The sequence below is a fragment of the Podarcis erhardii genome (assembly GCF_964252035.2).
Source record: "Podarcis erhardii genome assembly, chromosome: 9".
Taxonomy (NCBI): Eukaryota; Metazoa; Chordata; class Lepidosauria; order Squamata; family Lacertidae; genus Podarcis; species Podarcis erhardii.
The window spans coordinates 65,421,623-65,449,206 of record NC_138512.1 but is presented as its reverse complement, the minus strand read 5'-3'; the positions used below and the strand labels follow the sequence as shown (position 1 = coordinate 65,449,206).

The 27,584-nt window shown below is 44.3% G+C and overlaps 1 protein-coding gene across 8 annotated transcripts in view; it reads left to right on the top strand.

Annotated features, from left to right (window-relative positions):
• AFF1 (ALF transcription elongation factor 1) overlaps positions 1-27,584 on the top strand; it is a 143,465-nt gene that overhangs the window by 44,196 nt on the left and 71,685 nt on the right. For all 8 annotated transcript variants that reach the window (XM_081876669.1, XM_081876672.1, XM_081876671.1 and 5 more), the window contains 2 exons: positions 22,494-22,614; positions 23,414-24,310. In XM_081876669.1, coding sequence (XP_081732795.1) covers positions 22,494-22,614; positions 23,414-24,310 — 1,018 coding nt within the window. The remainder of the gene's footprint in view (positions 1-22,493; positions 22,615-23,413; positions 24,311-27,584) is intronic.

Genomic DNA, 27,584 nt, shown 5'->3' with positions numbered 1-27,584 from the left:
GCACGCACGCATCCAAAAGCGGGTGAGTGTATGTTTGCACGTACTTATCTCCCTCCTTATTTAGGAGCTGTGCAGGAGATAACAGCTGTTGCCGGGTATGGGAAGAAGGCGATTCCTTTCTTTTGCAACACCTGACCTGCCTGGAACAGTGCTTCACCTGTTTTGGTTCTGTTGCTGCTCTTAATTCTTGAAACCGGTTAAAAAAAAAAAAAGAGTGCTAAATTTTGAAGAGCTAGGAGGAGAAGTCCTTGTAGTCCTTGTTGTTGTTGTTTAGTCGTGTCTGACACTTCGTGACCCCATGGACCAGAGCACGCCAGGCACTCCTGTCTTCCACTGCCTCCTGCAGTTTGGTCAGACTCATGTTGGTAGCTTCAAGAACACTGTCCAACCATCTCGTCCTCTGTCGTCCCCTTCTCCTTGTGCCCTCCATCTTTCCCAACATCAGGGTCTTTTCCAGGGAGTCTTCTCTTCTCATGAGGTGGCCAAAGTATTGGAGCCTCAGCTTCAGGATCTGTCCTTCCAGTGAGCACTCAGGGCTGATTTCCTTAAGAATGGAGAGGTTTGATCTTCTTGCATTCCATGGGACTCTCAAGAGTCTCCTCCAGCACCATAATTCAAAAGCATCAATTGTAGTCCTTAGTGAACTTAATTAAATAGGTATGGTATGATAGAGGTCTGTACTGGACCTGTGCACTGGATTCAGCCAAAACCTCAGTTCAGAATTGAACCAGGCCGATTTGAAGAGTGGGTAGCTGTTGGACTGAGAGTTGGATTGAAAGAGCACGGATCGTTGAGGGTCAGGATGATGCTGATGCTGATGATGCTTTTATTATTTATACCCTGCCTATCTGGCTGGGTTGCCCAGAGTGATGCCGTGCTCTCTCCTTGGAGGTTTCTAAGCAGAGGTTGAATGGCCATCTGTCTTGGATGGCTTTACTTTGGACTAGTTGAGCCTTGGGGTCCCTTCCAAGTCTACGATTCTGTGAGCACGGAGTGCCAGGCAGGAAGAAGGAGAGGTGCCAGGTGGGAAGAAGAAACTCCAAAAGGGTCTAGGACAGCTGTGTTAAGATCAGGGTGGGGTGCAACCCGTAGATGCCTTTAAGCCTGGAGTGCAGAGCTCTCCTTTCTGCCCAGTGCCCCACCTCCTGAAGCGGCAATCCCACAGCGAAGCTCTTTACAAGGCAGCACCCCTCAGGATTGATCCCCCTTGGAGCAGCGTCTCCTTGTCCTGCCCTCCACCTCACTGTATGTTGAATTAAAGGTAAAGGGACCCCAGACAGTTAAGTCCAGTTGCGAATGACTCTGGGGTTGCAGTGCTCATCTCGCTTTATTGGCTGAGGGAGCTGGCGTACAACTTCCGGGTCATGTGGCCAGCATGACTAAGCCGCTTCTGGAAAACCAGAGCAGTGCACGGAAACACCGTTTACCTTCCCGCTGGATCCCTTTTCTAATCATCTCTATCATGGAATCTTCCGTTCTCTCCACCACTATATTGCTGAGCTGAGCTGCCATTTTCATTGACCTCAAGACCTCCAAGAATCACAGCCAGTACAAATCTCTCATATTCACACACGCCAACAGAATGTGGTTAGTGGAGGTGATGTAGCACTGAATGTATTCTTCTGAACTGCTGAAAATACAGGTAAGAAGCGATGGATGTTGTGGGTTCTATTTTTGATTTATTTAGTTTTAGCAAAGAAACAAACAGATAAGTAAGGTAAAGGTAAGGGGACCCCAGACCATTAGGTCCAGTCATGACCGACTCTGGGGTTGTGGCGCTCATCTCGCTTTATTGGCTGAGGGAGCCGGCGTACAACTTCCGGGTCATGTGGCCAGCATGACTAAGCCGCTTCTGGAAAACCAGAGCAGCACACTGAAACGCCATTTACCTTCCCGCCGGAGCGGTACTTATTTATCTACTTGGACTTTGACATGCTTTCGAACTGCTAGGGTGGCAGGAGCTGGGACCAAGCAATGGGAGCTCACCCCGTCGTGGGGATTCAAACTGCTGACCTTCTGATCGGCAAGCGCTAGGCTCAGTGGTTTAGACCACAGCGCCACCTGCGTCCCGTATGTTGAATTAGGATTTCTTTAAAAATCTATTTAAGCATCAGCTCTCAGGTCCTCAGGTCGGCCTGATCTGGCAGTCCTGGACTAGAGCCACAGGTTGGTGGACCTGTGCTGAAGCATACTAGAAATGTATCTGAATTGCTGGCTGAATGCAGACCGTTCATTTGGGGAACTGGGTTTTGCAACTCGGTTAGTATACGTTGCCTTTCGAAAATCCTGAATAGTTGTGTTTTGGAAGTGAAATGTTGGGTAATAGTGTCTACATATGTGAGTTTCAAAGTAAAATTTCTGGATTTTGAGGAAACTCATACCTTAAGGTTAACGTCTTTGGCCGAGCGTGAATCCCCGCAGCACATGACACCGGCCTTTCCCCTTTGCACTATGAAATCTTTATTGCACTGATGTAGCTAGGACCACTTTATTTGATGGGTTTTGGTTCCAAGTTGTGTATCAGATTTTTAAAAAAACACAGAGGAAGGAGGACTGGAAACCATAAAGAATGCATAAAGGGAAAACTGTTCCTCAAGTGTGCCAACCATTAATGTATGTTGTAATTTAATGTGTTGAAGAACTGGAGCAATCCAGGGATAAGTAAAAATGTAAGAATCTACTGTTGTTATATAAATGAAATACAATACAGTCTGCTAAAAAATATGCAAGAAGACTTGTACTTAGCAAGCAGAATAAAATTCTAAAAATGTTTTTATTTGAGATTAAAATTACTGTAATTCTTTTGGGGTGGTATTTGCTCTCTCAGTTTCACTTACACACTCTGACTTAGAGGTCTTGGTGGATAGCTCTGTTGAAGATGTTGACCCCGTGTGTTTCAGCTGTGAATAAGGGAAATTTCCTTGTTAGGGATCATTAGGAAAGGGATTAGTTGCTATACAAATCTGTGGGTTCAACAGCACTTTTAAATACTGGTTACAGTTCTGGTCGCCTGCCTTCAAAAAGGATATTGTAGAGATAGAAAGGGTTCAGAAAAGGGCACTCAAAATTATCAAGGGGATGGAGCAATTCCCCTGCAAGGAAAATTTCCAGCACATCAGATTTTAGGGGTGGGGGGAAAGGTGGGGTGGGGCATGGTAGATTATGCCCAGCATGGAGAAATTGGATAGAGAGCAGTTATCCTTCCTTTCCCACAATACAGTGGTACCTTGGGTTAAGTACTTAATTCGTTCCAGAGGTCCGTTCTTAACCTGAAATTGTTCTTAACCTGAAGCACCACTTTAGCTAATGGGGCTTCCTGCTGCTGCTGCGCAGCTGCTGCATGAGTTCTGTTCTCATCCTGAAGCAAAGTTCTTAACCCGAGGTACTATTTCTGGGTTAGCGGAGTCTGTAATCTGAAGCGTATGTAACCCGAAGCGTATGTAACCTGAGGTACCACTGTATTAGAACTTGAGGGTCATCCCAGTGAAAATGAAGATTCAGCACAGATTAAGGAAAGTGCTCCACACAACACTGTAGTTGAACTATGGAAGTCTCTCCCACAAAATGTATTGATGACCACCAACCTGGATGGCCGTCTACCATGGATGCTTTAGCTGAGATTCCTGCATTGCAGTGGGCTGGACTAGATGACTCTTGGGGTCCCTTCCAACTCTACCATTCTATGAAAAGAGGATTGGACAAATTCATGAGCTTCCAGTAGCTACCAGCCATGATGGTTATGTTTGCCTCCACTGTTGGAGGCGGCCTGCCTTTTTATACCAGTTTCCCTGGGAATCCTAAGTGGTGAGAATGGCTGTTGTCATGGGCATCCCATAGGTATCTGCCTGACCCTCTATGAAAACAGGATGCTGAACTGGATTCGCCATTGGTTTGACGCAGCAGGCTCTTCTTGCATTCTTAACAGTGGTCAAGCCATGCCCAAGATTTATTTTTTAAAGTACCAACCATATGTATTATTTTGTCTGATAATAAACAACAATAATAATAAATTTTATTTATACCCCACCCTCCGCAGCCAAGACCAGGCTCAGGGTGGCTAACAGCCGTTATAAAAACAAATTAATTGAAATACAACTTAAAAACAATATTAAAATATTAAAATACAGCCTCATTTCAATGGAAACTCAAATCAAAAACTTTTGGGGGGATGAAAACGTCCAGTCTTCACCAAGGCTAACTTTCCAGACTGGTCCTACATGGGCCAGAAAAAAGCCAGGGAACTCCCCAAATAGGAGTTCCATCACAGGAGGGGAAAGGAAAAAGGAAGAGGGGGGAGGGAATCAAATTGATGTAATGGTCTTAAGTCAAGGGGTTACCTTTTTATTCTGTCTCATAAGTATATGCCTTCAGTATCTGAGAGAGTTCCAAAATGCATTGATCATAAATATGAACAGTTGCCACAATATCTATTTTCTTAACCCCCCCCCCCATTTTATTTTTTTAAATTTTGGTGTGTATGTAGAATTTGAGCTCTCAGGTAAAACAAGCGCAGCAACCAAATGGGATATCTTCTCTGCTTTGTGTAATTTTGTGCTTCTTATAATCCAGTATTTTCTATGGTGAAAGGATGTGGGGAGAAAACAAGAGCTCTTTTATCAGCAGTGGCAAGGAACAGGAGGGCATTCTGTACTGAACATGTGTGAGATAACACCTATGTGTGAACTTGTGAGATAACACCTATGTTGACAGTGTAAAAATTTAGCTGATCCAAGTGGTGAGCTTCCTGACTGTACTTGAATAAGGATAGTTTGGGGGTGGGGGTGGGAAGGCAACACATTTCGAAAGGCCTTGAGAAGAGATAGCATTTATGGGAAAGGAGAAAGAGACTTTAAATGGAGATGCGAAGCACAGCGTACATCTCCTTGCTTCTCCCAGGCCTGCTCCAGTGACATCTGGCCGTGCAACATAATAAGTGGATTTGTCTGTAGTGGAGATGGTTCAGGCAGGAAGGTCCTCATTGCAAGGCAAACTTTCATGTGGAGCTTGGGTCTGGCCATTGTGGGAGTCACTTGGGCAGGTTGTGCCTGAAAAGTCTCTTCCAAGGCTTCCCTCTGGGTGTGTGGAAGTCAATTGCTGGGAGTTGCGTAACAGAAACCGAAGAGTTGTGTGCCACAGAAACCAAAGAGTTGTGTCCCACAGTGGGGGGAGAGAGTGTGTGTGGCTGTGTGTTTGTGTTGTGACCAGCCTTGTGTGGAGTGATGTGTGCAGGCAGGCCTGTATAGAAGGCTTGCCTGGAAGAGCGGTAGAACACAATAAGCCCTAGGAAAAGGCTTACAGCTATCGCTATAGCTGTAGCTATACAGACCAAGTCAGGTCTCTGTTCACTCGGGCAACATGGCCGCTGCTTTGGTGAAGAATGCTGATGTGGGAAAGGACCTACCCCCCCCCAAGAATCCCCCAACTTGGGGCTCTCCAGATGTTTTGAACTATAACCCTCATCAGTTCCAGCCAGCACAACTGATGAGGCTGAGGGGAGTTGTGATCCAAAACATATGGGGGGCCCTCAGGTTGGGGATGGCTGGCCTACATGATGCAGACTGCTTACATGGAAACGGGAGGCCCCTACGTTGCCTTGACAATGTGGGAGCCAGCCGCAGGCAAAACCCCCCTACATTAGTAAAAATAAATAAAAATACATAGCAAACTGAGGTTCTGCCCCCACCCTAACAAAGAATTCTGGCTACGTCCATGGAAGCAATCATCTATTAAGTCAAATCTCCTTTCTTCTTCTAAGGAATACTACGGTAGCTTGGTGGGGCTAGAAATAGTGCGGAGGATATTAGGCTTGCGCTGCAATATCAGCCTACAAAAATAGTTACGCTAAAAGTAACGTTTCAGAAGGTAGAAGCATTCATGGAGAGCAAATGTTTGGTTTAGCTCTGCAAAGATCCAGCTTGAAATCCGTGCTTAGCAAAGGCACCCCACTCTTAAGCTAAATTTGACTTGCCCAACCTATTTTACAGGACTGTTTTAAGGACAAAACGGAGATAACTCTGAACCCAAGGGTTGTTTTTGGAAAGGGGAAGTGCGTATCAGATAAGCAATTTGCCTTATGTAGCAACTTTTGCAGAAACCAAAGTAAACTTTCGAAGTACACTTGTGCAACATCCAATTTAAATAGCTGTCAAAATAACTGCATTAGACCTGGAATTGTGAGGAAATATATATATTAAAATCTTTTATTTATGTGTATTTGTAGCTATCTGCAGCTATCCAGAGGTAGATTGTCTTCGTGATTTTCTCAGCAAAGGAATAAACTGGAGCTAGTATCTGAAACTGCTCTGCTGCGATTGCAGGGTCACAATTCACTGGGAAGTTTTCTGGTGCAGGTTTACACTGAAACAAATGGGGAGTTTCAGAAGAGGCCTGTCTCCATAAATTTTGGTGGAGTCCCCCCCCCCCCCCGAAATGAAATGTATCCTAGTTAAAAAAATTGTGTTGTGAGCCATTACATCCAAAAACATTCACACTTTGAGTGAACACAGGTTGTTCATTTAAATAGGATGTTTATGTTCCTTTTTTTTTTTTTGCCTTTTTCATAGCAGTATCATTAAATAAACAGATTAAAACAATTAAAAAACAAAACCATAGCAGTTTTAATGAAAATCTGACTTGATCGATTCAGAACACCCTGTGGAATAAAGCTTTTCACTCTTATGTCTAAAACTAACAGCTGTGGGGCATGATGTCTCACATAAGGAATGAATTCCACATCCGTGGTACCACCATTAAAAAGGGTTCCATCTTGTATTACCACCATCCTGTATCTCTGACTCTGAAGGAGGAACGCAGGGCCTCCTTAGGTGATCTTAGATAGAAGGCCCGTGTGAGTTTCCTAGGTCCCAGACTTTTTAGGAAATCAGTTATGGGAATAATGTAGTTCTGGAGCTAAATACACGTACAAACAACTTTCCAATTGATTAGCCCGAAAGAAGGAAGAGGAAATGCTGGATCCGCAATTGCTGACAATTTAAAAAGAGTTGGCTAGATAACTTAGATTTTGAGTGAGGAAAGATCAAATGTTCTCAAACATCCTAGGATGCCACACTATTCCTTAAAAAAAAACCACTTATTGATAAATGTAATACTTACAAACACAAACCAGAACACTAAACAGACTTATTATACATAGATACATACACCTCTCAATTTAGGTTACAAAAAAGAAAACAAACATACAGACATAAATTTTGACTTCCCTCCACCTATATGTGGCTTCCTTCGTTTTTTTTCTTCTTTTCGCTGTGTTATCAATGTTATTTTTGACTATCTTATACCCATTTCTTCTTAATTTTTTACTCTATAAGTTTCATTCATTGCATATTGATATATTAATACCGGAACAATGTTTTTTGATGTATTCCTTCAGGAGGCCACACTATTCCATGTGGGGTGTTCTAACAATTAGCAGAGTGCCCATAATTATAATTGTAGCGGAGTCTTGACAGATGAGTAGCTCCATGCCAAAGACTGGATGGATGCGGTTTGGACAGCTTAAAAAAAGGGAGCTTGTTATACCCAAATCAAATGAACTGTAATGACGTCAAGTGTCAGGTTTGCTGAAAGTTCAGCTGTCCCGGGTGGCTTGGGATGGAAAGATAAAAGGCCATAAATTAGTTCCATTGTTAAAGCCCAGTAAGACAATTTTCTGATTGCCTGGGACAGAATAGCATTTGCCCACAGTCAAGTAGTAAAATCACCTGCCCACCTTCTTTCTAGCTAATGCAGTGCTGATTTCTAGAGTGGGAGAGACCACTGCACAATTAACTGCTGCTGCCACCACCACGATTTCTGGCATGAAGAGGTGACCCCTGCTCGCTCTCTGGCACTTTCCAGCTTGGTCGACATACACTTCTTCCATAAAGCCAGGATGGATTAGCACAGATAGCCCAGTATTGTTTTGCCAGCCTGCAAAATTGCATTGCGCTCCCATTTTGGGGGCCAGAGAGCACCAGTGGGGTATCTTGGCTTGCCTCTTCTGTGTGGGAGACTGAGGTGGGACAACACTGGTTAGGATAAATACATCCTTCTGTGTTTCTGTGCCCTGCTAGAGTGTGGTGTAGTGGTTAAGAGCAGTGGACTGAATCTGGTGAACTGGGTTCGATTCCCCGCTCCTCCACATGCAGCTGCTGGGTGACCTTGGGCTAGTCACACTTCTCTGAAGTCTCTCAGCCTCACTCACCTCCCAGAGTGTTTGTTGTGGGGGAGGAAGGGAAAGGAGATTGTGAGCCGCTTTGAGACTCCTTAGGGTAGTGATAAAGCGGGATATCAAATCCAAACTCTTCTTCTTCTTGTGTCATTAGGGTGGGGTATCAGGTGGTTTTGGGAAATGTGCAGCTTTTGCATTTGCTAAGACGGTATACTCAAGAGCAATGGTTTTCTCTTTCTAATGTGGCAGTCATTTGCCTAATGGAGAAAGTAAAGCCTGCTTCCTGTTGGAGTGGTGCTAAAACAGCCTAGAAGATCCAGTGGTTTGGCTTCTCCAGCTTTCAACTGTGTCCAAGATTGCAGTCTGCTTACATTAGCCCATAGAATTTGTGTGTGTGTGTGTGTGTGTGTGTGTGTGTGTGTGTGTTGGGGTATTGAGAATCAAATGTGCCGAAATCTACATAGCCATGTCTTTTTATCTGATGCATCCCATCTCCTGCTGCATTTGATCATGCTAGATTGTCGCAAAACAAATCTGGCCCGGGCAGTGACTTTTATGAGTCTGCCACATACGCATTAAATTGTGACATCGAGAAACCTGATCAGCTTGCTTGCCTTTTCCTTCACTCCCTCTCCTTGCAAAGACTGGTTTGGCAGGACACACTGTTCTTTGGGAGAAGGAAAAATGATATTGTTGTGCATGCATGCATGGTTTTTAAACTGTTGGTTAGCGTGCATTTCTAGCAGGTGTCAAAACAGTAAATGAATGGGATTATATAATTGACCTTGTTGTAGCTCCTGTTCCCAGTTACGTAAGGTCTGGGAAAAGGCCTATAGGGCGTAAGTTATCATGTTAGGAACATAGGAAGCTGGTCCATGTAACTCATTACTGTCTAAACTGGCTGGCAGTGGCTCTACAGAATTTGCGGACCCGTGCCAGTGCTACCTGAAGATGCCAGGGATTGGATGTTCTGCCACCAAGCTATGACATTTCCTATGCACCATACACAAGGAATATTCTGGCAGGCTATTGGCAGAATATTTTAAGGCAGCAGTTCTAAACCATGGTCTACAGTTTGCAAGCTTCATTCAGCTGGTCAGTGCCATGTCTGTAAAAATACAATTTAAAATCATATATCATCTAGGACAGAGCTTAAAGGTAAAGGGACGCCTGACCACTAGGTCCAGTCGTGACCGACTCTGGGGTTGCGGCGCTCATCTCTCTTTATTGGCCAAGGGAGCCGGTGTTTGTTCGCAGACAGTTTACCTTCCCGCTGGAGCGGTACCTATTTATCTACTTGCACTTTGATGTGCTCTCGAACTGCTAGGTTGGCAGGAGCAGGGACCGAACAACAGGAGCTCACCCCATCGCGGGGATTCGAACCGCCAACCTTCTGATTGGCAAGTCCTAGGCTCTGTGGTTTAACCCACAGCACCACCCAGGTCCCTTACAGAGCTTACAACAGGCCAAAAAAAAAACCCATTAAGTGATCAGCCCAAGACCCGTGGCAATTTTCAGGTGGTCAGTGGGCAATTCACATGGGTTCGCTGTTGGAAAACTGATGTGATTTGTCAGTGTATGTTTGTTGATTTGACCCCTAGCAAAGCAGTTCTTTTCTGTCATCTAGTGCAGAAAAGCCATGACAAAACTATGGAAGCAAAAGAGGAAGAAGTTCCAGGTGCCTTAACTTAAAATCTGTTCCAGGTTCAATGCATTTGGGAAGTAATTGTTCCTCAGGTGCTTGAAATAATTTCGGGTGGGTTTTAAAAATCTACCAGCTGCTCCAAGGGCACTCTTTTGAGATTGGTGCTAGCAACCTCTAACCAGTGTGTTCAACATTTTAAAGAAAGTGACTGTCATTCGAAAGTCTGAAAAGAGCATGGATCTGGAAAACCAGCTTCAATACTTATTCCAGCAGGAGGTTTGTGTTACTGAATATGTTCACCAATTTGCTCAGTATCCTACATAATAGTGCTTTTAAAGAAGTGTTGTTTCATGCATTTTTTATTCTTTGACCATTTTTTCCAGGCGAGTGCGGAGCCTCTTTCTACTAATCCACCTTCCTTCTACTAACTCCACCTTTAAACATCCCTTTCACTTTCAAAGGAGTAGAACTTGTTTATTAATTCCAAGGCAGCAGGTTTTACAATCGGCTTACTGGTCCCCCCAGGAAGACAAATTCCAGATAAACTTTCTGGCTTGTTTTTGTGAGTGACAGAAGGCAGCAATTCTGAAAAACGGGAAAGGGGGACTTGGGGTTTCAGGGGAGAGGTTTACAGAAAACAAATTAAAGCAGAAATGCTGGCGTTAGAAATTTTTCTAGATTTTTTAAAAAAATCTAAAAAGCTTGCTGTGTTAGAATTACTTCAGACCTAAGGAAAAACTGGCCCATTCAAAAGCACGCTCCTGTTTTCTGTGCAAAGTGGTGGCTAGAGACAGGCATCACGGAATAGGAAGACAGAAGCAGTAGGAAGGGAAAATTAAGATTTAGGCAATTTGGCATTCTTCCTCTCTCCTCCCCTTCTTTTTTCTTAGAAAAATTGAACTGCATTGAAGATAAATTTGCAGCTCCTGCCATTCTGGCAGGGTTAATTATTTGGGGGCAGGGTGGTCATGGTTGCAGTTAGAAATAGTCTGAGGTATGTGTTAACTTATTTCTTGTGCTATCCTTGGATAATTACCTGCTTCCCATCCTGAATTTGTTATGCGCATGCTCATCTTGTTGATGTATAAAAGTCTAGGAGTGTGAAGGGGAACCAAACCCTGGCCACCTTACCTTGCTTTGCTCTATGGCTCTAAGCCATGGGTAGGCAACCTAAGGCCTGGGGGCAGGATCCGGCCCAATAGCCTTCTAAATCCAGCCCGCGGACGGTCCGGGAATCAGCATGTTTTTACATGAGTAGAATGTGCCCTTTAATTAAAAATGCATCTCTGGGATATTTGTGGGGCCTGCCTGGTGTTTTTACGTGGGTAGAATGTGTGCTTTATTTAAAATGCATCTCTGGGTTATTTGTGGGGCCTGCCTGGTGTTTTTACGTGAGTAGAATGTGTGCTTTATTTAAAATGTATCTCTGGGTTATTTGTGGGGCATAGGAATTCATTTATTATTATTATTATTATTATTATTATTATTCAAAATATAGTCCGGCCCCAGACAAGGTTTGAGGGACAGTGGACCGGCCCCCTGCTGAAAAGTTTGCAGACCCCTGTTAAGCCCTCCAGTTGATGATGGACTACAAGACTCATCACTCCTGAGTACTGACCTTGCTGGTGGTGGGGGCAGATGGGAGTTGGAGTCCAACAGCATCTGGAGGGCCTCTGGTCCCAGCCTGGCAGCTGTTAAGGAAGGCTGCTGCAGACAAAGGTGGTATTTAGAGTTGACCTTCTCCTTTCCCCTCCCCTTGCAGCCTTCCTGTGACTCTTAACAGCTGTTAGGCCAGCAGAGACTTGGCAAGTGAAGCTTTTCTGCTAGGTCACTTGCAGCATTTAAGGGGAGAGGGAGCCCCAGGGGTGGCGAGGTGAAGGCATCAACTCTGGTAAATATTTGATCTCTCTTATCAAGCTGACTGTTTGCTGCAGATTTTTCTCCTTTGTTGTCTCGGACCTTTGATGTGCTAATTAACCCTCCCAATTCGGCTGCATGCAAGCACATTCCATCCTTTGTATTCTTCCTGCTCTCTCTCTGTGTTTTTGTTTTTTAACAGCCCTGCCGAGATAAAATATATTTTGCTCTTGCTCTTTAACCATCTGACTGTTCCAGCAAAAGATAATACTTGGAAGCCAGTTTGGGGAGCCGTCTCTCAATGCACTAGTGCCCTGGCGATGTCTTCCTTCTCACTACACTCCTTACCAAGAAGTCAGTCTTAATTTTAATCATTTTGCACTTGCAAAGAAAAGGAGGTTGGCATTGCCAGGATTCCCTTTCCTCCTTAACAGAGCCCCTCATCCTGCAATTGCATATCCTTTAGTAATGAGAATAGTAAATGCTACCTCCCTGTTGCACAGTTTCATTCTTCACACCTTCCCAGAGGGTTAAATAGCAAGCTGGTGAATTATTGGGTTGCTTTCAGGTTTTTGTCTTTCTTGGGATTCTGGATGTTGAGAGAGGCCTGCATGCTGCTGGTCGTGCAAGCTCTCATCCAGATTACTTGCTGGTTCATAGGTCATTCCCTTATGCTATATTAGTTTAGATGTGGTAGTGACATGCTGAGTCTAGCCAATGTATTGTAGTCAGTTATATTCTGGTATATTTTAAGATTAGGGTACAAGGTGTCCTGCCCTTGTGAGCCAGTGTGGTGTAGTGGTTAAGAGCGGTAGACTCGTAATCTGGTGAACTGAGTTCGATTCCCCGCTCCTCCACATGCAGCTGCTGGGTGACCTTGGGCTAGTCACACTTCTCAGAAGTCTCTCAGCCCCACTCACCTCACAGAGTGTTTGTTGTGGGGGAGGAAGGGAAAGGAGATTGTTAGCCGCTTTGAGACTCCTTAGGGTAGTGATAAAGCAGGATATCAGATCCAAACTCTTCTTCTTGATGATATGCAAAGCCGTAGAGGGAAATGTTTAAGAACGCAGGGATGGCAAGGAATGTTCATGGTTGTCCTAACAGGGAAGGCTCAGTCACAGAATGCTAACAAATCAAGCATTCTTGCAAGAGAAGCAGATGTCTACCTTGAACTGCTAGTTGGAAATCCTCATAAAAGGCCCAGGGCATGAAGGGATGTGTGTTGATGGTCAACCAGGAGTGTTGCAAAAGCAAAGAGAGTTGTGGTTTGGTGCACAGAGAACTGGAACGGTTGTGCGTTTCACATCACAGTATTGGGATACTGAGCCAATGCATTGGTTGCTGGCTCTCATTGTTAGAAATTTTCCCATCCAGATTTTGCTGAGAAGCAGGACTGGGTGTGTGACTAATGTGATGATACATATCAATGGCTAGTTTTTATTGCTCTTAGAAAAGATAATCTTGATTTTTTCATATATATATGAAAAGGTAGGGGGAAAGCTCCACCCTTGTTCTTGGGAAACTTTAATCGCTCTCTTCTCATAGCAGGGAAGGTGTAGCTTTAATGAGAAAAGGGCTTTATTAAGTCTCTTGATTTCCTGCTGTTGTGTTAAAAGGAAATGTTCTTCCTTAATCTTTGGAAGGGAGAAATGGTTCATGTTCTAGAGCGGAAACACATTACCCATTTCTTACAGCTTCTTGTCCACCCTTTCCCCCTCCTGCAGCATAAAACTTAGCAGCTATCACTTGTGATGTTTCTGTTCTAAATGAATAATGCGCTTAATGTGTCACAAATGGGACATTTGTGTCAAGAGGCGATTTGGGCCAGTGGAATAAAGGAAGTTTTAGTATGGTGGGCATTCTACATGAGGCTCCTTTTTCCAGAAAACTTCACAGCCTGAACGTGTCAGAAAGTAAATTGTTTGGGTCACTTCAGCTGATGCTAATTTAAAAAAACCGGCAATATGAGCAAAGTTCAATCAGGTGAAAAGCAGTAGCAATCTGTCACTGTTGAGTTTGCAGTCCTGTTTGCGCTTCACCTGGGAGTAAGTTCCATTGAACTTGTCATGTAAACGGGGGGGGGGGGGAGTTTATTGTAAACCACTCATTTCTAAACACTTTATCATCCATATCCTCAAATATTTTATTGTTGTCGTTTCTATTGAAATTAATGTGAACTACTTTGGACATAGCTTATACTGAAAGCCCCATATAAATATTTTAGTAAATGCAAAAATAAAATAAAAAATTGTGTGCCAGGTTGGATGATAATGGAAATGATATTCTCGTCATTAAAACATAATACATTGAAACATTCCAGTGCTGTACTGCTTTTAATGGCTACACAGTTCAGTCTTTTTGAATATCATCAGTTTCAGTGCTTGAGTCCAGCACTAATTTTACTGAAAGGTATCCTTAAATAATTTTTTTGCTTGGGTTATGCCCAGCCTATGTAATAGTATCAACTTCTATACAGTATTCACATCCGTGTTGCAGCTTCAGTATGTTAAAATAGAATGAAAAAATGCTGTCACAAATGTTTGAACAAGAAAGGCTGGTTTCCTTTGACGTTTAGGAAATCTTACACATTTTTTGGGAATTTACCCCCCCTCCTCAGCAGAGGCTTAGAAAACTTTGAAATGAGTAGGACCAGATGTATCATGTTTGCTTTGCTTTTAGTAAGCAAAATGAAAATTATATATATACACACCTTGTTAATTTTATGTATTTTATCATAGTTTACTGAAATATTTAATATTAAGTTTTTGTTCCCTGAAATACACTTAATGTGGTTTAATGCAATCACACTTTTTTATAGTTTGGGTTTTACTTTCACTTGCCAGTTACATAGAATTAGAATTTTAAGTTGGCTTTGATTTGACCTGCAGCTAATGTTATGAAATCACCTGACTATTTATAAATAAAATAATAACAAAAGAAAAAATAGTTATTTGCATTGGATGCCATGCTTCGCAAAAGGCATGTTTAAAACCAGTCCGTGTATTTTCATGGACTATAATTGAATCTGTCTTAATCCGAAATGAAACCATCCCAATACTCTACCCCCCCGCCCCCATATTCATGTTTAGTTATGCATATTCTTTTGGTTTCATTTCCCTCCTTCTCTGTTCCCTGTTCCAGTTTGCAAATATACTGTGTGTTGGTTTAGAATACTGGCACTTCCTAGGAGGTGTCACTTGAAAAAAGTTAATTTCAACATTGAAACTGCTCAGTTTGGTGTTGATTTGATTCGTCTCCATTAAGTTACTAATCCTTTTTTAATGGAATGGTGCATTTTTAGAAATAGAAAGCTCCATGGGAGGGGGGAAGTAGTGGGAAGTTTTCCTCCTGGAAGAATTTCTTTTCCCCTGCATTCTGTTAGCCAGCTTCATCAGTTCATATGACCAGGGTTTGTATGAATCTGCAAAATGATCACTTCCGATAAAGCTTTCATATTGTAGCGAGTTAGAGGTGTTTAATTAATTAAGCTTGTGTTGAAAACCATGTGTCAGACTATCCAGGAATTGGAATCTAAGGAAGCATAGTGTATATTCTAAGCATCTGTAAAAGCTAATTGGGTTTAGGCACATTTCCTGGGTTGTGTATTGGACATGGTAATCCTAGCCAAATCAACAAGTGTTACTGAAGTGAGACAAACTTTATTTGTGAGGTGATCAGGAGTTGCAAGCATCAAAGGAAAAAGGTGCTAGGATGCAAATGAACTGAGCCCTCATGTAGATGAAGGACTTAGTTTAGGGAGTGTGATGTAACCAGGAAGCAGAGAGGAAAAGTTGCCCCACAGAGCAATAGAGGCTGCAGAGAAAGGATGCTGAAACTGCTACTATGAATAAGCTGGCATCCTTTGGGGTGCTGTTGTGGTGAACCCTTCCTTTCTAGGCTCCAGGTTGTGTGTGTGTGTGTGTGTGTGTGTGTGTGTGTGTGTGAATAAACCATACATCATAAAGACACCACAAACTCCGCTGTGCCTTAATGTCCCGAAGGAAACACAGACCCTGAATAGGTGCCTGGGATGCCCAAAGTCTGGCTCATGACTCAGCAGAGACTGGGCTGGCATGTAACCATACCTATCCCCTTTAGTTGCCGTTACAGTGGTACGTCAGGTTACATATGCTTCAGGTTACATACGCTTCAGGTTACAGACTCCGCTAACCCAGAAATAGTGCTTCAGGTTGAGAACTTTGCTTCAGTATGAGAACAGAAATCGTGCTCTGGCGGCGCACCGGCAGCAGGAGGCCCCATTAGCTAAAGCGGTGCTTCAGGTTAAGAACAGTTTCAGGTTAAGTACGGACCTCTGGAACGAATTAAGTACTTAACCTGAGGTATATGTTTAATAGATTAAATTCAATTTTTTGATTCAGCGATCACTCAGCAGAATATAATAATAGCAAAGGATTTCAAAGGCTTACGAATTAGAGAAATTCTGTTATTGTAGTTTTTTCAGGCTGCATCTTGTTTTGGGTATTGGTTTGTTTGTTTGTTTGTTTGTTTTGGATTGGTCTGGGCGAGGTGGGGGGGAGAGAGAAGTAACTGCCTTTTTGCCATTTTTGAAATGCCGGCGAAAAATGTGCCCTAAAAACAGCAAGGTGAGATTTACTGGTAATGCAGAAACTCAGACCCAAGCGGTTTAAAGGCCATTATATTTGGGTCAGCGGAACAGCTAGTAAGCAAAAGCAATGGCTTCCTTTAGAGAGAAACCCCTGCTAATAAAACGAATATGCAAGCTTTCTCCAGCGCACTAAACTTAGGCACAAGGGGAAAGGAGGAAGGTAGATGTTGCTGGTCAACAACGTCTCTTTATGTTTAAGAATTGTAAAGCAAGCAGCCTCCCTGCATGTGATAAATGGATGGATCTAGCTAAGTCAGTGGTCTGGGCTTGATGTTGCCATGGCAGCAGCAGAGCTTCTGTTTCCCAATAACACGCCAGCAACTAACTTGCTTTGTCACAACACAAGCGTGATGATTCCAGAGGCCTCTGAGTTTCTGTTCCTGTGCAGCATCGCTGCCACCTTAAGTTTCTTAACTCTTTCCATTCCTCTTGTATCCTCTTTAAAGCAGTGACTTGGCAGTGGGAAAAGGGGGAGTTTCCTGGTGTGGGAACCTCTTGAACTTAAGTGCGGCAAGAGCTGTGGCTACGCTTGAGCAGGATAAATACGTCAGGGATAAACTTCCAAATTTTTCCTATTCCCACCGCAGCTGCGTGGAAGGCAAAAGACGCAGGTCTTACAGCCTCCATCTTGCAGTGGAGGGAGTGCAGGGCTTCTCGGCAGGGAGGAAAAGGAGGACCGGATCAAAACTGGATGCAAGGCCAGTCAGTGCAGTATTGATAGGAAGGGACCGAGCAGTCCAGTGCGGGGAATGGGGCGAAAGGGGGAGGTGGTTGTTAGCTCTAGACCTTGCCTGGTGCGTTCTGCAAATTGTAGCTTCTGCTGTCAGTGTAACATTGCCAATTTGCGATTCTAAGAGGGAAGCTGAGCAGCTACACTCCTGTCAGCACCACCCTAGTTACATTACTGTTATGTTTCCCCGATTGAAAACCAGGTGTAAAGGCACTTTTCATTGTTGTTTAGTCGTTTAGTTGTGTCCGACTCTTCGTGACCCCATGGACCAGAGCACGCCAGGCCCTCCTGTCTTCCACTGCCTCCTGCAGTTTGGTCAGACTCATGTTGGTAGTTTCGAGAACACTATCCAAGCATCTCGTCCTCTGTCATCCCCTTCTCCTTGTGCCCTCCATCTTTCCCAACATCAGGGTCTTTTCCAGGGAGTCTTCTCTTCTCATGAGGTGGCCAAAGTAATGGAGTCTCAGCTTCAGGATCTGTCCTTCCAGTGAGCACTCAGGGCTGATTTCCTTAAGAATGGATAGGTTTGATCTTCTTGCAGTCCATGGGACTCTCAAGCGTCTCCTCCAGCACCATAATTCAAAAGCATCAATTGTAGTCCTTGGTGAACTTAATTAAATAGGTATGGTATGGTAGAGGTCTGTACTGGGCCTGTGCACTGGATTCAGCCAAAGCCTCAGTTCAGAATTGAACCAGGCCGATTTGAAGAGTGGGTAGCTGTTGGATTGAGAGTTGGATTGAAAGATCTGTCCTTCCAGTCAGCACTCAGGGCTGATTTCCTTCAGAATGGATAGGTTTAATCTTCTTGCAGTCCATGGGACTCTCAAGAGTCTCCTCCAGCACCATAATTCAAAAGCATCAATTATTTGGCAATCAGCCTTCTTTATGGTCCAGTTCTCACTTCCATACATCACTACTGGGAAAACCATAGCTTTAACTATACGGACCTTTGTTGGCAAGGTGATGTCTCTCCTTTTTAAGATGTCTCTGCTTTTTAAGATGTTTTTAAGATGTGCCCTTCGTTAGCTTTCCCTTATTACCGCACCATGGCTCCTCAGTAAGGAGGAAGTGATTGGGCCCACACAAACCACCACTCTTAACCCACAGTATATTGCACTTCCACCCCACAATAACACTTTTGTATGATTTCACTGCTTGTGCTGTGAAACAAGTCATTCATCCGAGTTACGGTCGTGGGGTGCCTCCCAACGAAAACAAGCAACATGCCTTTCCCCCAAGACCACATTTCCTTGCGCTTGATTATTAATTCAAAATGCCTGACATTCTTAAGCAGAATCCAGTTTTGTTGACTTTCACCGTGGGTTTGGAGAGTCGAATTTCATCCTTCCGTGGGCCGTAGGCAGGCATAGCTCTGTGTTTGCTCCACATATGCTAAAATTGGAATGATGCTGAGAAGTCTATAATGTGACACGCACACCCCCAGCATTTCTTGTGAGCCAGTTTGGTGCCATGCATAGAAGGCTGGATGTAGGTCTGAGGAACAGAGGCTCAAATTTGGAGCCCTAAGACACAGGTTGTCAACCTGATCCCTACCGCCCACTAGTGGGCAATTCAGGATTCTAGGTGGGCGGTAGGGGGTTCTACAGCACAAGCTGAATTTCACCACCTTCCATCGAGCACTGGTGGGCGGCAAGGAAATTTTAGCATCCAGAAATATGCATTTGTGGGTGGTAGGTATAAAAAGGGTAAAGGGGACCCCTGACCATTAGGTCCGGTCGTGACCGACTCGGGTTGCGGCGCTCATCTCGCTTTACTGGCTGAGGGAGCCGGCGTACAGCTTCCGGGTCATGTGACCAGCATGACTAAGCTGCTTCTGGCGAACCAGAGCAGCGCACGGAAACGCCATTTACCTTCCCACCCTATTTATCTACTTGCACTTTGACGTGCTTTCGAACTGCTAGGTTGGCAGGAGCAGGGACTGAGCAATGGGAGCTCACCCCGTTGCGGGGATTTGAACCGCTGACCTTCCGATCGGCAAGTCCTAGGTTCTGTGGTTTAACCCACAGCGCCACCCGCGTCCCTAAAATGGTAGATTACCCATGCCCTAAGAGGATCTCTGTCTCTTTCCTTTTTCCCAACCTAACCTAGCTCGTAGAGTGGTTAGGGGGCTGAGCCATCAGCCAGAGTGCTAGAAGAGGAAAGGGATCAAGATATGATACAAGAATCAGCGAGGGTGGTGCTGTGGTCTAAACCACCAAGCCTCTTGGGCTTGCCGATCAGAAGGTTGGCGGTTTGAATCCCCGCAATGGGGTGAGCTCCCGTTGCTCTGCCCCAGCTCCTGCCAAATAAATAAATAGGTACCACTGCGGCAGGAAGATAAACGGCATTTATGGGCTCTTTGGTTTCCGTCACAGTGTCCTGTTGCGCCAGAAGCGGTTCAGTCATGCTGGCCACATGACCCGGAAAGCTGTGTGTGGACAAATGCTGCCTTTCTCGGCCTGAAAACGAGATGAGCACCACAACCCCATAGTCCCCTTTCACTGGACTTAACCGTCCAGGGGTCCTTTACCCCCTTTTTTTTACATGAATGAGATACCTACCACTTACCCAAACAAGCAATATATTTACCAGTCCAAGAAGCAACTTATATTCTACCCCTGCTTTGCAATTTCCCCAAGGAACACGCAGGAAAGTGTCTTCAAAACAAAAGCAAACAAAGGCTTTAACACCACAGTAGAAATCTGGGGGTGGGGGAACTTAATGGGTATCCAATATAGGGAATTTCAGAACCTGGTTTCAGCCACTGAGTTGGTCCTGTTCTGCGTACCCAGCTTCCTAATCTCTGAAGACCTCTAAGGGAAGAGCTCAGGCTGGTACCTTTAAAAATAGTGATTACTTGAGAGGCAGTGTGGCCTAGTGAGTGAAGACTTGGACATAGACTGGGAAGATGCAGGTTCAAATCTCTGCTCCTCCACAAAGCTTAGACCCAGGCCCATTCACTGTCCCTCAGTCTGCCCAAGAGCAAGTTGCATAGATTCTATGAGATTTTCATAGGCTTGGCATTGTTAGGTGGGGCATCTCCCCAGTGCCGCCTAGGGCTAGCTGGAAGAATGGTGGGAAGAAAATTTTAATTTAAAATAAGCCAGTCTGGTGGAAGAATAATGTTTTTATTTCAACAAAGCTGTTAAGCCTCTGTCTGTGTGTTACCTGAAGGGAAAAAAATCCAGGCATTTTGTTGAAACTCATTGTGCAAATCTCCAAACAGAGAGGTGCAGGAGATGATTCAAATTGGTGGCGGCCGCTTGGTGAGACAAATCTATAAGGGCTGATGACAGAGCCTTCCAAGAACGCCTGCTTCAAACCCACTGAAATGAATGGGACTGGTGTGGAAGCATTTTCTGCTGAATTGCATTAACGGCTGGGGTATGCAAGGCAGAATAATAATAATAATAATAATAATAATAATAATAATAATAATAATTTATTATTTGTACCCCACCCATCTGGCTGGGTTTCCCCAGCCACTCTGGGCGGCTTCCAACAAAGATGAAAGATACACTAAAATGTCACATATTAAAAACTTCTCTGAACAGGGCTACCTTCAGATGTCTTCTGAATGTCAGGTAGATGTTTATCGCTTTGACATCTGATGGGAGGGCATTCCACAGGGCGGGCGCCACTACCGAGAAGGCCCTCTGCCTGGTTCCCTGTAACTTGGCCTCTCGCAGTGAGGGAACCGCCAGAAGGCCCTCGGAGCTGGACCTCAGTGTCCGGGCAGAACGATGGGGGAGGAGACGCTCCTTCAGATATACTGGACCGAGGCCGTTTAGGGCTTTAAAGGTCAGCACCAACACTTTGAATTGTGCTCGGAAACGTACTTCTCAGTACTTCTCCTCAGTACTTCTATAAAGGCCACATCAAACAGTTATGTGTGGACCTTGGGAAAGTCTTGGGAAGAAGAATGGTACAGGGGCTCTGGGATGATGCATTGCCAGATATTTTACATAACACTGTTGTCCTCTGGCAATGCACATCTGCCTTCTCAGCTTTGTGTTGATAAGAGAATAATAACAGTTGTTTTAGAGGCTCTGGTTCACACGTAGCGGTTGTTCCGAACAAATCAACATTCTGCAGCCTTTTCCATGAGCTTTCTTACACATAAAGTCATTGAAAAGACAGTGGTTTCTTTCCCTTGTTCCCAGTGCATGACTGGGTGTAATAACACTCCCAAATTTCAGTCCAAGCGTGAAAGCCAAAAAGTGGCTTCTTTTTCTTCTTGGGAAAATGGATTTGCTGCAGTTTTCACAATCTCAGCAAGAAGAGGGCTGATGGGGGGCGGGGGCAGGCAGTAGCAGAGTGTGTGTGTGTGTGTGTGTGTGTCTGTGTGTGTGTGTTAAGATGGGACAAGAAATAAAGGACTTAAGTGGGCAGGCAAGGGTAGCCCCGCTGTTTCTCAGGCGTATCTATAGGGAACATACGAAGCTGTCTTACACTGAGTCAGACCATTGTTCCATTTAGCTCTTGTCTACACTGACTGACAGCGAGTGGTTTTCTAGGGCTTCGGCCAGAGCATGTTCCCATTCCCAGGATCCCTGTGGGATCCTGGGCAAAGAAATCCTTCCATGCATGAGAACAATTAGCAAGTGGAACAAACCTGTGCAGGGAGGCTGTGGAAACCTCGTAATTTGAAGCATTTGAGGAAAGGTTGTTGCAGCACTTGATCATTGGGGTCATTTTGGCTGCAATGAATTAGCAGAACTGTATGTGCTTCATAACATGCAACACAAAGCCACAGATTTCAACCTCATGGTGATCTCTGAGAGAATGTATTTTTAAAAGGAAGCAGAAGTAGGCCTGATGAAATCTCTATAAAGGCAGCTGTTTGGGTTTCGAGAGGTGTCTCATCAGTGCCCCCCATTGCATGGCTTATTATTATTATTTCAGCTCCCCCACTCCCATGGCAATCTGTGTTACACATATTATGCTAAGGACTAAGCCATCTATAGCTCTGGTAAACAACTACTTTTTAACTTCTTATCTACTGGGTTACTCCTCTGCAAGGCAAGAAACAAGGCCAATGGGAGTTGCCTGTCCCTAATCTCTTGGGTCCATGGAGTGTCTGGAATAAAGAACATGATGACTAGGGTGTGGGAACCACCTCCTCAGTACTTCTATAAAGGCCACATCAAACAGTTATGTGTGGACCTTGGGAAAGTCTTTTTTTGGTATACAAAAGGTTTGCTAGAGTATTTTCTTGTTCAGACTTTTTATGCAAGCATGTCTTGCTTTCCTTGAGTCTCCCCAGCATGCCTGCAGGCATCTATCTATGTGTTGTCCAACTATATTGTCTGTTTAGCTACTGAGCGCAAGGTCTCTGCTTAGTTTAATTACCTACCTACCTTTTGCAATTCTAGAAAGTCCTTATTGGCTTGAGGAGGTACTTTGTTAATTGCAGAAGCATAGCCTAGGTAGTAATATCCCCTCTTTCTCTCTCTGCCCACAGCTTGTACAATGAAGAGAGAAATTTGCTCCGCATCCAAGCAAAAGAGAGGAGGAATCAGGAAGCTCTCCAGGAGAAAGAATCATTCTCTGCTGATATCCCTCTCTTTGGAGAACCTTACAAGGTATCTGCACAGTCTCACATTGCACAGTAGGATTTACAGCAGGGAGTTGTTGCATTTACAGATTGAGTCTTTGGCCTCTTTGCCCTGCCTAATGCGTTTCTGCTGTCTCCAGGGCAGTGGCTATAGGGTTCTTGCCAATTCAAGGAAACCACAGACTCTATCTCTATACCTTCAGCTTTCTTTCAGAAGCAAGCCTCTCTTGCTTGTGGGGATGTAAATAAAAATGTGCAGCTAGAAATTGATCAGCAAGAAGTGAACCTGAGAGGGCCCATGGCACAATGCGAGACCATGTGCTTTGAGTGCAGAGGATCCCAGATTCAATGCCTGGCTTTCCAGCTTTAAAGAACTCATGTTGCAGGGCTTAGCAAGACCTCTGTGTGTTTTACTGGGGAATTGCTACCAGAAAACGCTGGGCTAGCAGTCTCACTCTAGCTGTAAGAGAGCTTCAGCTTTTCAGTGATGCGATCATTTGAGTATAAAAGCAGTGGCATGACTTAAAAAGAAAAAACTTGGACAACTGACACTTAGTTTTTAAAAAATTGTACATAATATTTTATTGCGATTATAGGTATCGAGCTACTTGAATTTAGGTTTCTGTTAACATGTGTTGTCCCACACTCTTCAGTTCACCTTTTGGTTAGCACCACATAAGCAGAAATGCCTTTCTGTGACCGTGGTTCTCTCATTGCATAGTAGCAAAATCTGCTAAGGAGTGAGGACATCCTCAGTGAACTGAGGGGGGCGGGAATGGTTTAATTTCACCTCTTCCATTTCGCGGTTGTTTTCCTCCCCGTTTCAGAACAACAAAGCAGATGAGCTATCCAGCCGGATTCAGAAGATGTTTGGCAATTACGAAGAGATGAAGGAGCTTATCGCCATCAAGTCTCAGCAAGATTTCATAGGGATCCCCACAAGCGTCATGTCTCTGATCCCTCAGCGCAAGCCAGATCGTCCACTCTTGCCTGAAAAGACCAGCAGCGTGGTACCCGCCTCATTCCAGAATGGTAGCCATCACCGCAAGCCCTTGGGACCCATTGCTTCGGGTGCTCCCTCTGCGGGCAACTCTCTGCACCACCAAAAAATTCACTCAAGGATAGAACTGGCCTCACAAAGCGGTGGGCTGCCCAGCAACCAGAGGCGAAGTCAAGAGCAGGGCCGCAAGACTCAAGAAGGCCAGAACAGCAGAGGCCAGAAGAAGAATGAAAGATGCATTGAAGAAGCCCGCAAGCTGCAGCCCTCCCTTTTGGAACTTTCTCCCTTGCTGTCTTCGTTGTCTTCCCCCATAGCACCCTTGTCGCCTCTACATTCCAGCCAACGTGTCAATTCCAGGTCTCTCGGCAGCATCAACAAAAACCACGGGCAGAATAGCTCCCCTTCTCTGGAGCTGGTGGCTGGAACACGTGAGAATGAAACCCAGGACAGCTTGAGTCCTCATGTAGCCGTTGCTGCCCAGCCTTCCTCCCAGACTTTCCCCGGATCGTTGTCATCAAAAACCAGTGCAATACAGAAGAAACCGACTGCCTACGTGAGGCCAATGGATGGTCAAGATCAAGCTCCGGACGAGTCGCCGGAGCTCAAGCCGCTTCCTGAGGAATACCATGAACAGTCCTACGGGAAAATAGCAAACGTGAAAACAAACGTCAAGCCCAACTTGCCCAGCTTGCCCAAATTGAAAATACCTGTTGAAGCGACTGAGGTTAGTGGAATTTCTGCTCTTTGTTTTGGTTTTACTTTGGTGCAGTAAAGTGATTTATTCATACTTACTTGTTTTGGTTTAGGGCGATCCATAATAATAATTAGGTTTAACCAATATACAGTGGTACCTCAGGTTACATACGCTTCAGGTTACATATGCTTCAGGTTACATACGCTTCAGGTTACAGACTCCGCTAACCCAGAAATAGTGCTTCAGGATAAGAACAGAAATTGGGCTCCGGTGGCGCGGCAGCAGCAGGAGGCCCCATTAGCTAAAGTGGTGCTGCAGGTTAAGAACAGTTTCAGGTTAAGAACGGACCTCCGGAACGAATTAAGTACTTAACCCGAGGTATCACTGTACAGTACAATCATTAAAGCTGAACTTGCTGCAGAGAAGCCAACTTTTAATAGAATATTGTGGGCTGAGAAGCAATGCTAGGAATGGACAATTGCCCTCCCATTCACGGCAAAAGTGGAACAAAGCTTTTTTTTAAAAAAATATTCAGGCAAACACTCCAACACCCCTCTGCAGCTGCTACTTCCCCCTAGCTCAAGGACCCCAAAATGTCAGGATAGGTGGAGACATCAGCAGCTGGTGCTTCAAGTTCCTGGCAATAGCATATCTTGCCATCAGGAACTGGGACTGCCAAGTTCCATAATTCCCAGTGAGAATCTGAAGCTTTCTGTGCATCCTTCCTGGCACTGGTTTTGGGATCTGTAGGAAAGGACACTGCCTGGGGAATTGGAATGTTTGCTTCTTCTGCCTCATCTAAAAAGCACTTTGTTAGACCTTCCAGACGGGGGAAAGGTGATGGCAAAGGGGGTTGGGGAGCAGATCTGAGGTCCGTGCCGCCTCTTTCAATTATGCCTGCCAGAATGAGAAAGGTGTAGCAGGCCCTGTTCAACAGCTGTTAAACACCTGGTTGTGCAGGCTTGTTAAAAGCAGTTCAAGGATAGACTTTAGACAAAAGCGATAGGGATTCAGGTGGTGCTTTGTGTGTGGGTGTTGGCTTTTATTGCCTGTGTTTGTTTATTGGAGGAGGGGGCAATTTTGGTAACCAATAATAACTGACAGATACCACAATCAGGTGGTTGGAATTATGTATTGATTAATCCGGAGTGAAACTGTTAAGAGGAGCCAAAGGGGAAAAACCTGCATGGATATCTATTGCTACAAGGCTAAATATTTCTGTTCTTGGTTTTTATGCGTGAGTTTGTTTAGATAACTTTATAAACTTTGATTCAAGAATTAAACCACCCAAAGCAGCAAACATAGCAAATTAAAAGCATTATAATGAAACAAAGCAGCATAGAAAAATTACTGAATAAAAACTAAGAACAATTCAGAGCCGGATAAACTCAAAACTGTGGTCAAACAAAAAACTTGCCTGAGCCAAAATGTTTTCAGTTGCTGATGGAATGCAAACTACAGAGGGGGTCTACTAATCTCCTAGACGTGAACGCCATAATTGACCAGGCCTCTATTGCTTTACTGCCCAGATGATAGCTTACGAATGATGCTGGTGTATGATTTGGAATTTTCCTGCATTTGGGTCCTAAATGCATTCGAGATTTTGTTCTCCCCTGTTTTTGATAGCCACTGTTCTTCCCCAGTGCTTGCTTTCGACATCACTTTCATCAAACGATGATTGACTCAGAGTTTTCGAGGCTTGTGTGCTGCCACCTGCAGCTGTGAATTTAATTGTTGACGGCATCTGCTTACGGCAACACTGACAAGTTCAGCCTTTCCATTTGAACAGAGGAATCAGCTTTACTACAGAGTCAATTAATCCTCAGTGGATAGCTATGCTATGACTCACTTCGTACTCATGCTAAATCTATACACAATCCTTTCTGCTGTTCCAGATTCTCTTGTCTCTAACTTGCAGCATTCAAGAAGCTATGCAATGGCATTTACCCTTAAAAAAACAACAACCCACCGGTTAAAATAGATATTTAATTTGCAGTGTATGGGTGTGAACTTGCCCACACCTGCTCATATATGCATGACCCATCACAAGGTTGCTGTTTCATGTGAAGCCCTATATTTAGAACTGGAAAGACTGCCTGCCTCATTTTGGAATTATTCTGACTAGTGAGCTGCTGGCCAAAGAGTGACCACATTTGGGGTCCACAAAACTGCCCAGTTTGCCATGGAGTACTTTGAATTTCGAAACTTTGCAAGGGGGACTCAGAGTGAGAGAGAGAGAGGGGACTGACTGCAGCTATTACAACCCTTCTTAACTACATTTAGAGGGCTTTCCCTTAATTCTGTTTGGTGTTTGGGAGTTGCTCTTCAAGGTGAAAGGTCACGTGTTCCTCAGACAGGGAAACTGCACAGCATTGGCCATTCCTGCTCTTTCGCTTCCTGGATTATTTACTTATTTCCCAATCTTTATTTGTGTGTGCTTGCTCTCACAGTAATCCTATGTCAGTAGGATCACTGCTGTTCTTGTATTTCAGATTAGAGGTGAAGCATATTGAGTGGGTGGCTTACCCTTGGCCACCTAATGAGCCCATAGTAGAGCTAGGACAGACTGCCTTCCCCTTTTCCAGCTGGGGAGCCTTTTGCCAGAAGTTGTCGGCTGGAGGGCAGAAACCTGCTTCTCTGCAGAAGACCATGTTCCATGCAGGCCAAGCAAAGAGTTTGAAATATATTTTGCTTTTTGAAGATCATGTAATAATCATGCTTTATTAAGCATCCATGTTGCATTTCTTAGATCCAAAGTGAGCCCTTTGCAGTTTTGCATGTAACACAGCTGTGTTGAAGGCTGTGGCTTATCAACGTTTAATAATGCTTCCATGGACTTCAAAACCAGCAGCTGGAAGTTTCAGCATGAGGTGGCATTTTTAGCAAACACGGTTGAGTAGCTTTTAAATCATTGTTTTAAATCTTCAAAGAGGGGAATGGGAGCACTTTTTAAAAAATCAACAACACAACATTCCCCCATTTTGTAAAGCATGCGTTTCATTAACATGATAACATGCTAATGCTGCATGCTGCCATTCATGTACACTCCCATAGCGAGTATAATGGCTGCGTTAGGAGGTTACGCTAACCGTAGTTTAGTGTGACATCCTAATGCAGCCATTAAACATTATATACTCATTATGTAACCATAGCTTAGCGTGATCTGAAGCCCTCCTTTCAAGTTGGCTTGCTTCAAAGGAGCCATAGTTTCAACAGTAACAGCAGTTTGTTGGATCAGATGACACAACTAACTGTGGTTAAGTAAAAGTGGAAGTTAAAAGCTTCCAAACTCCTTATATGGAGC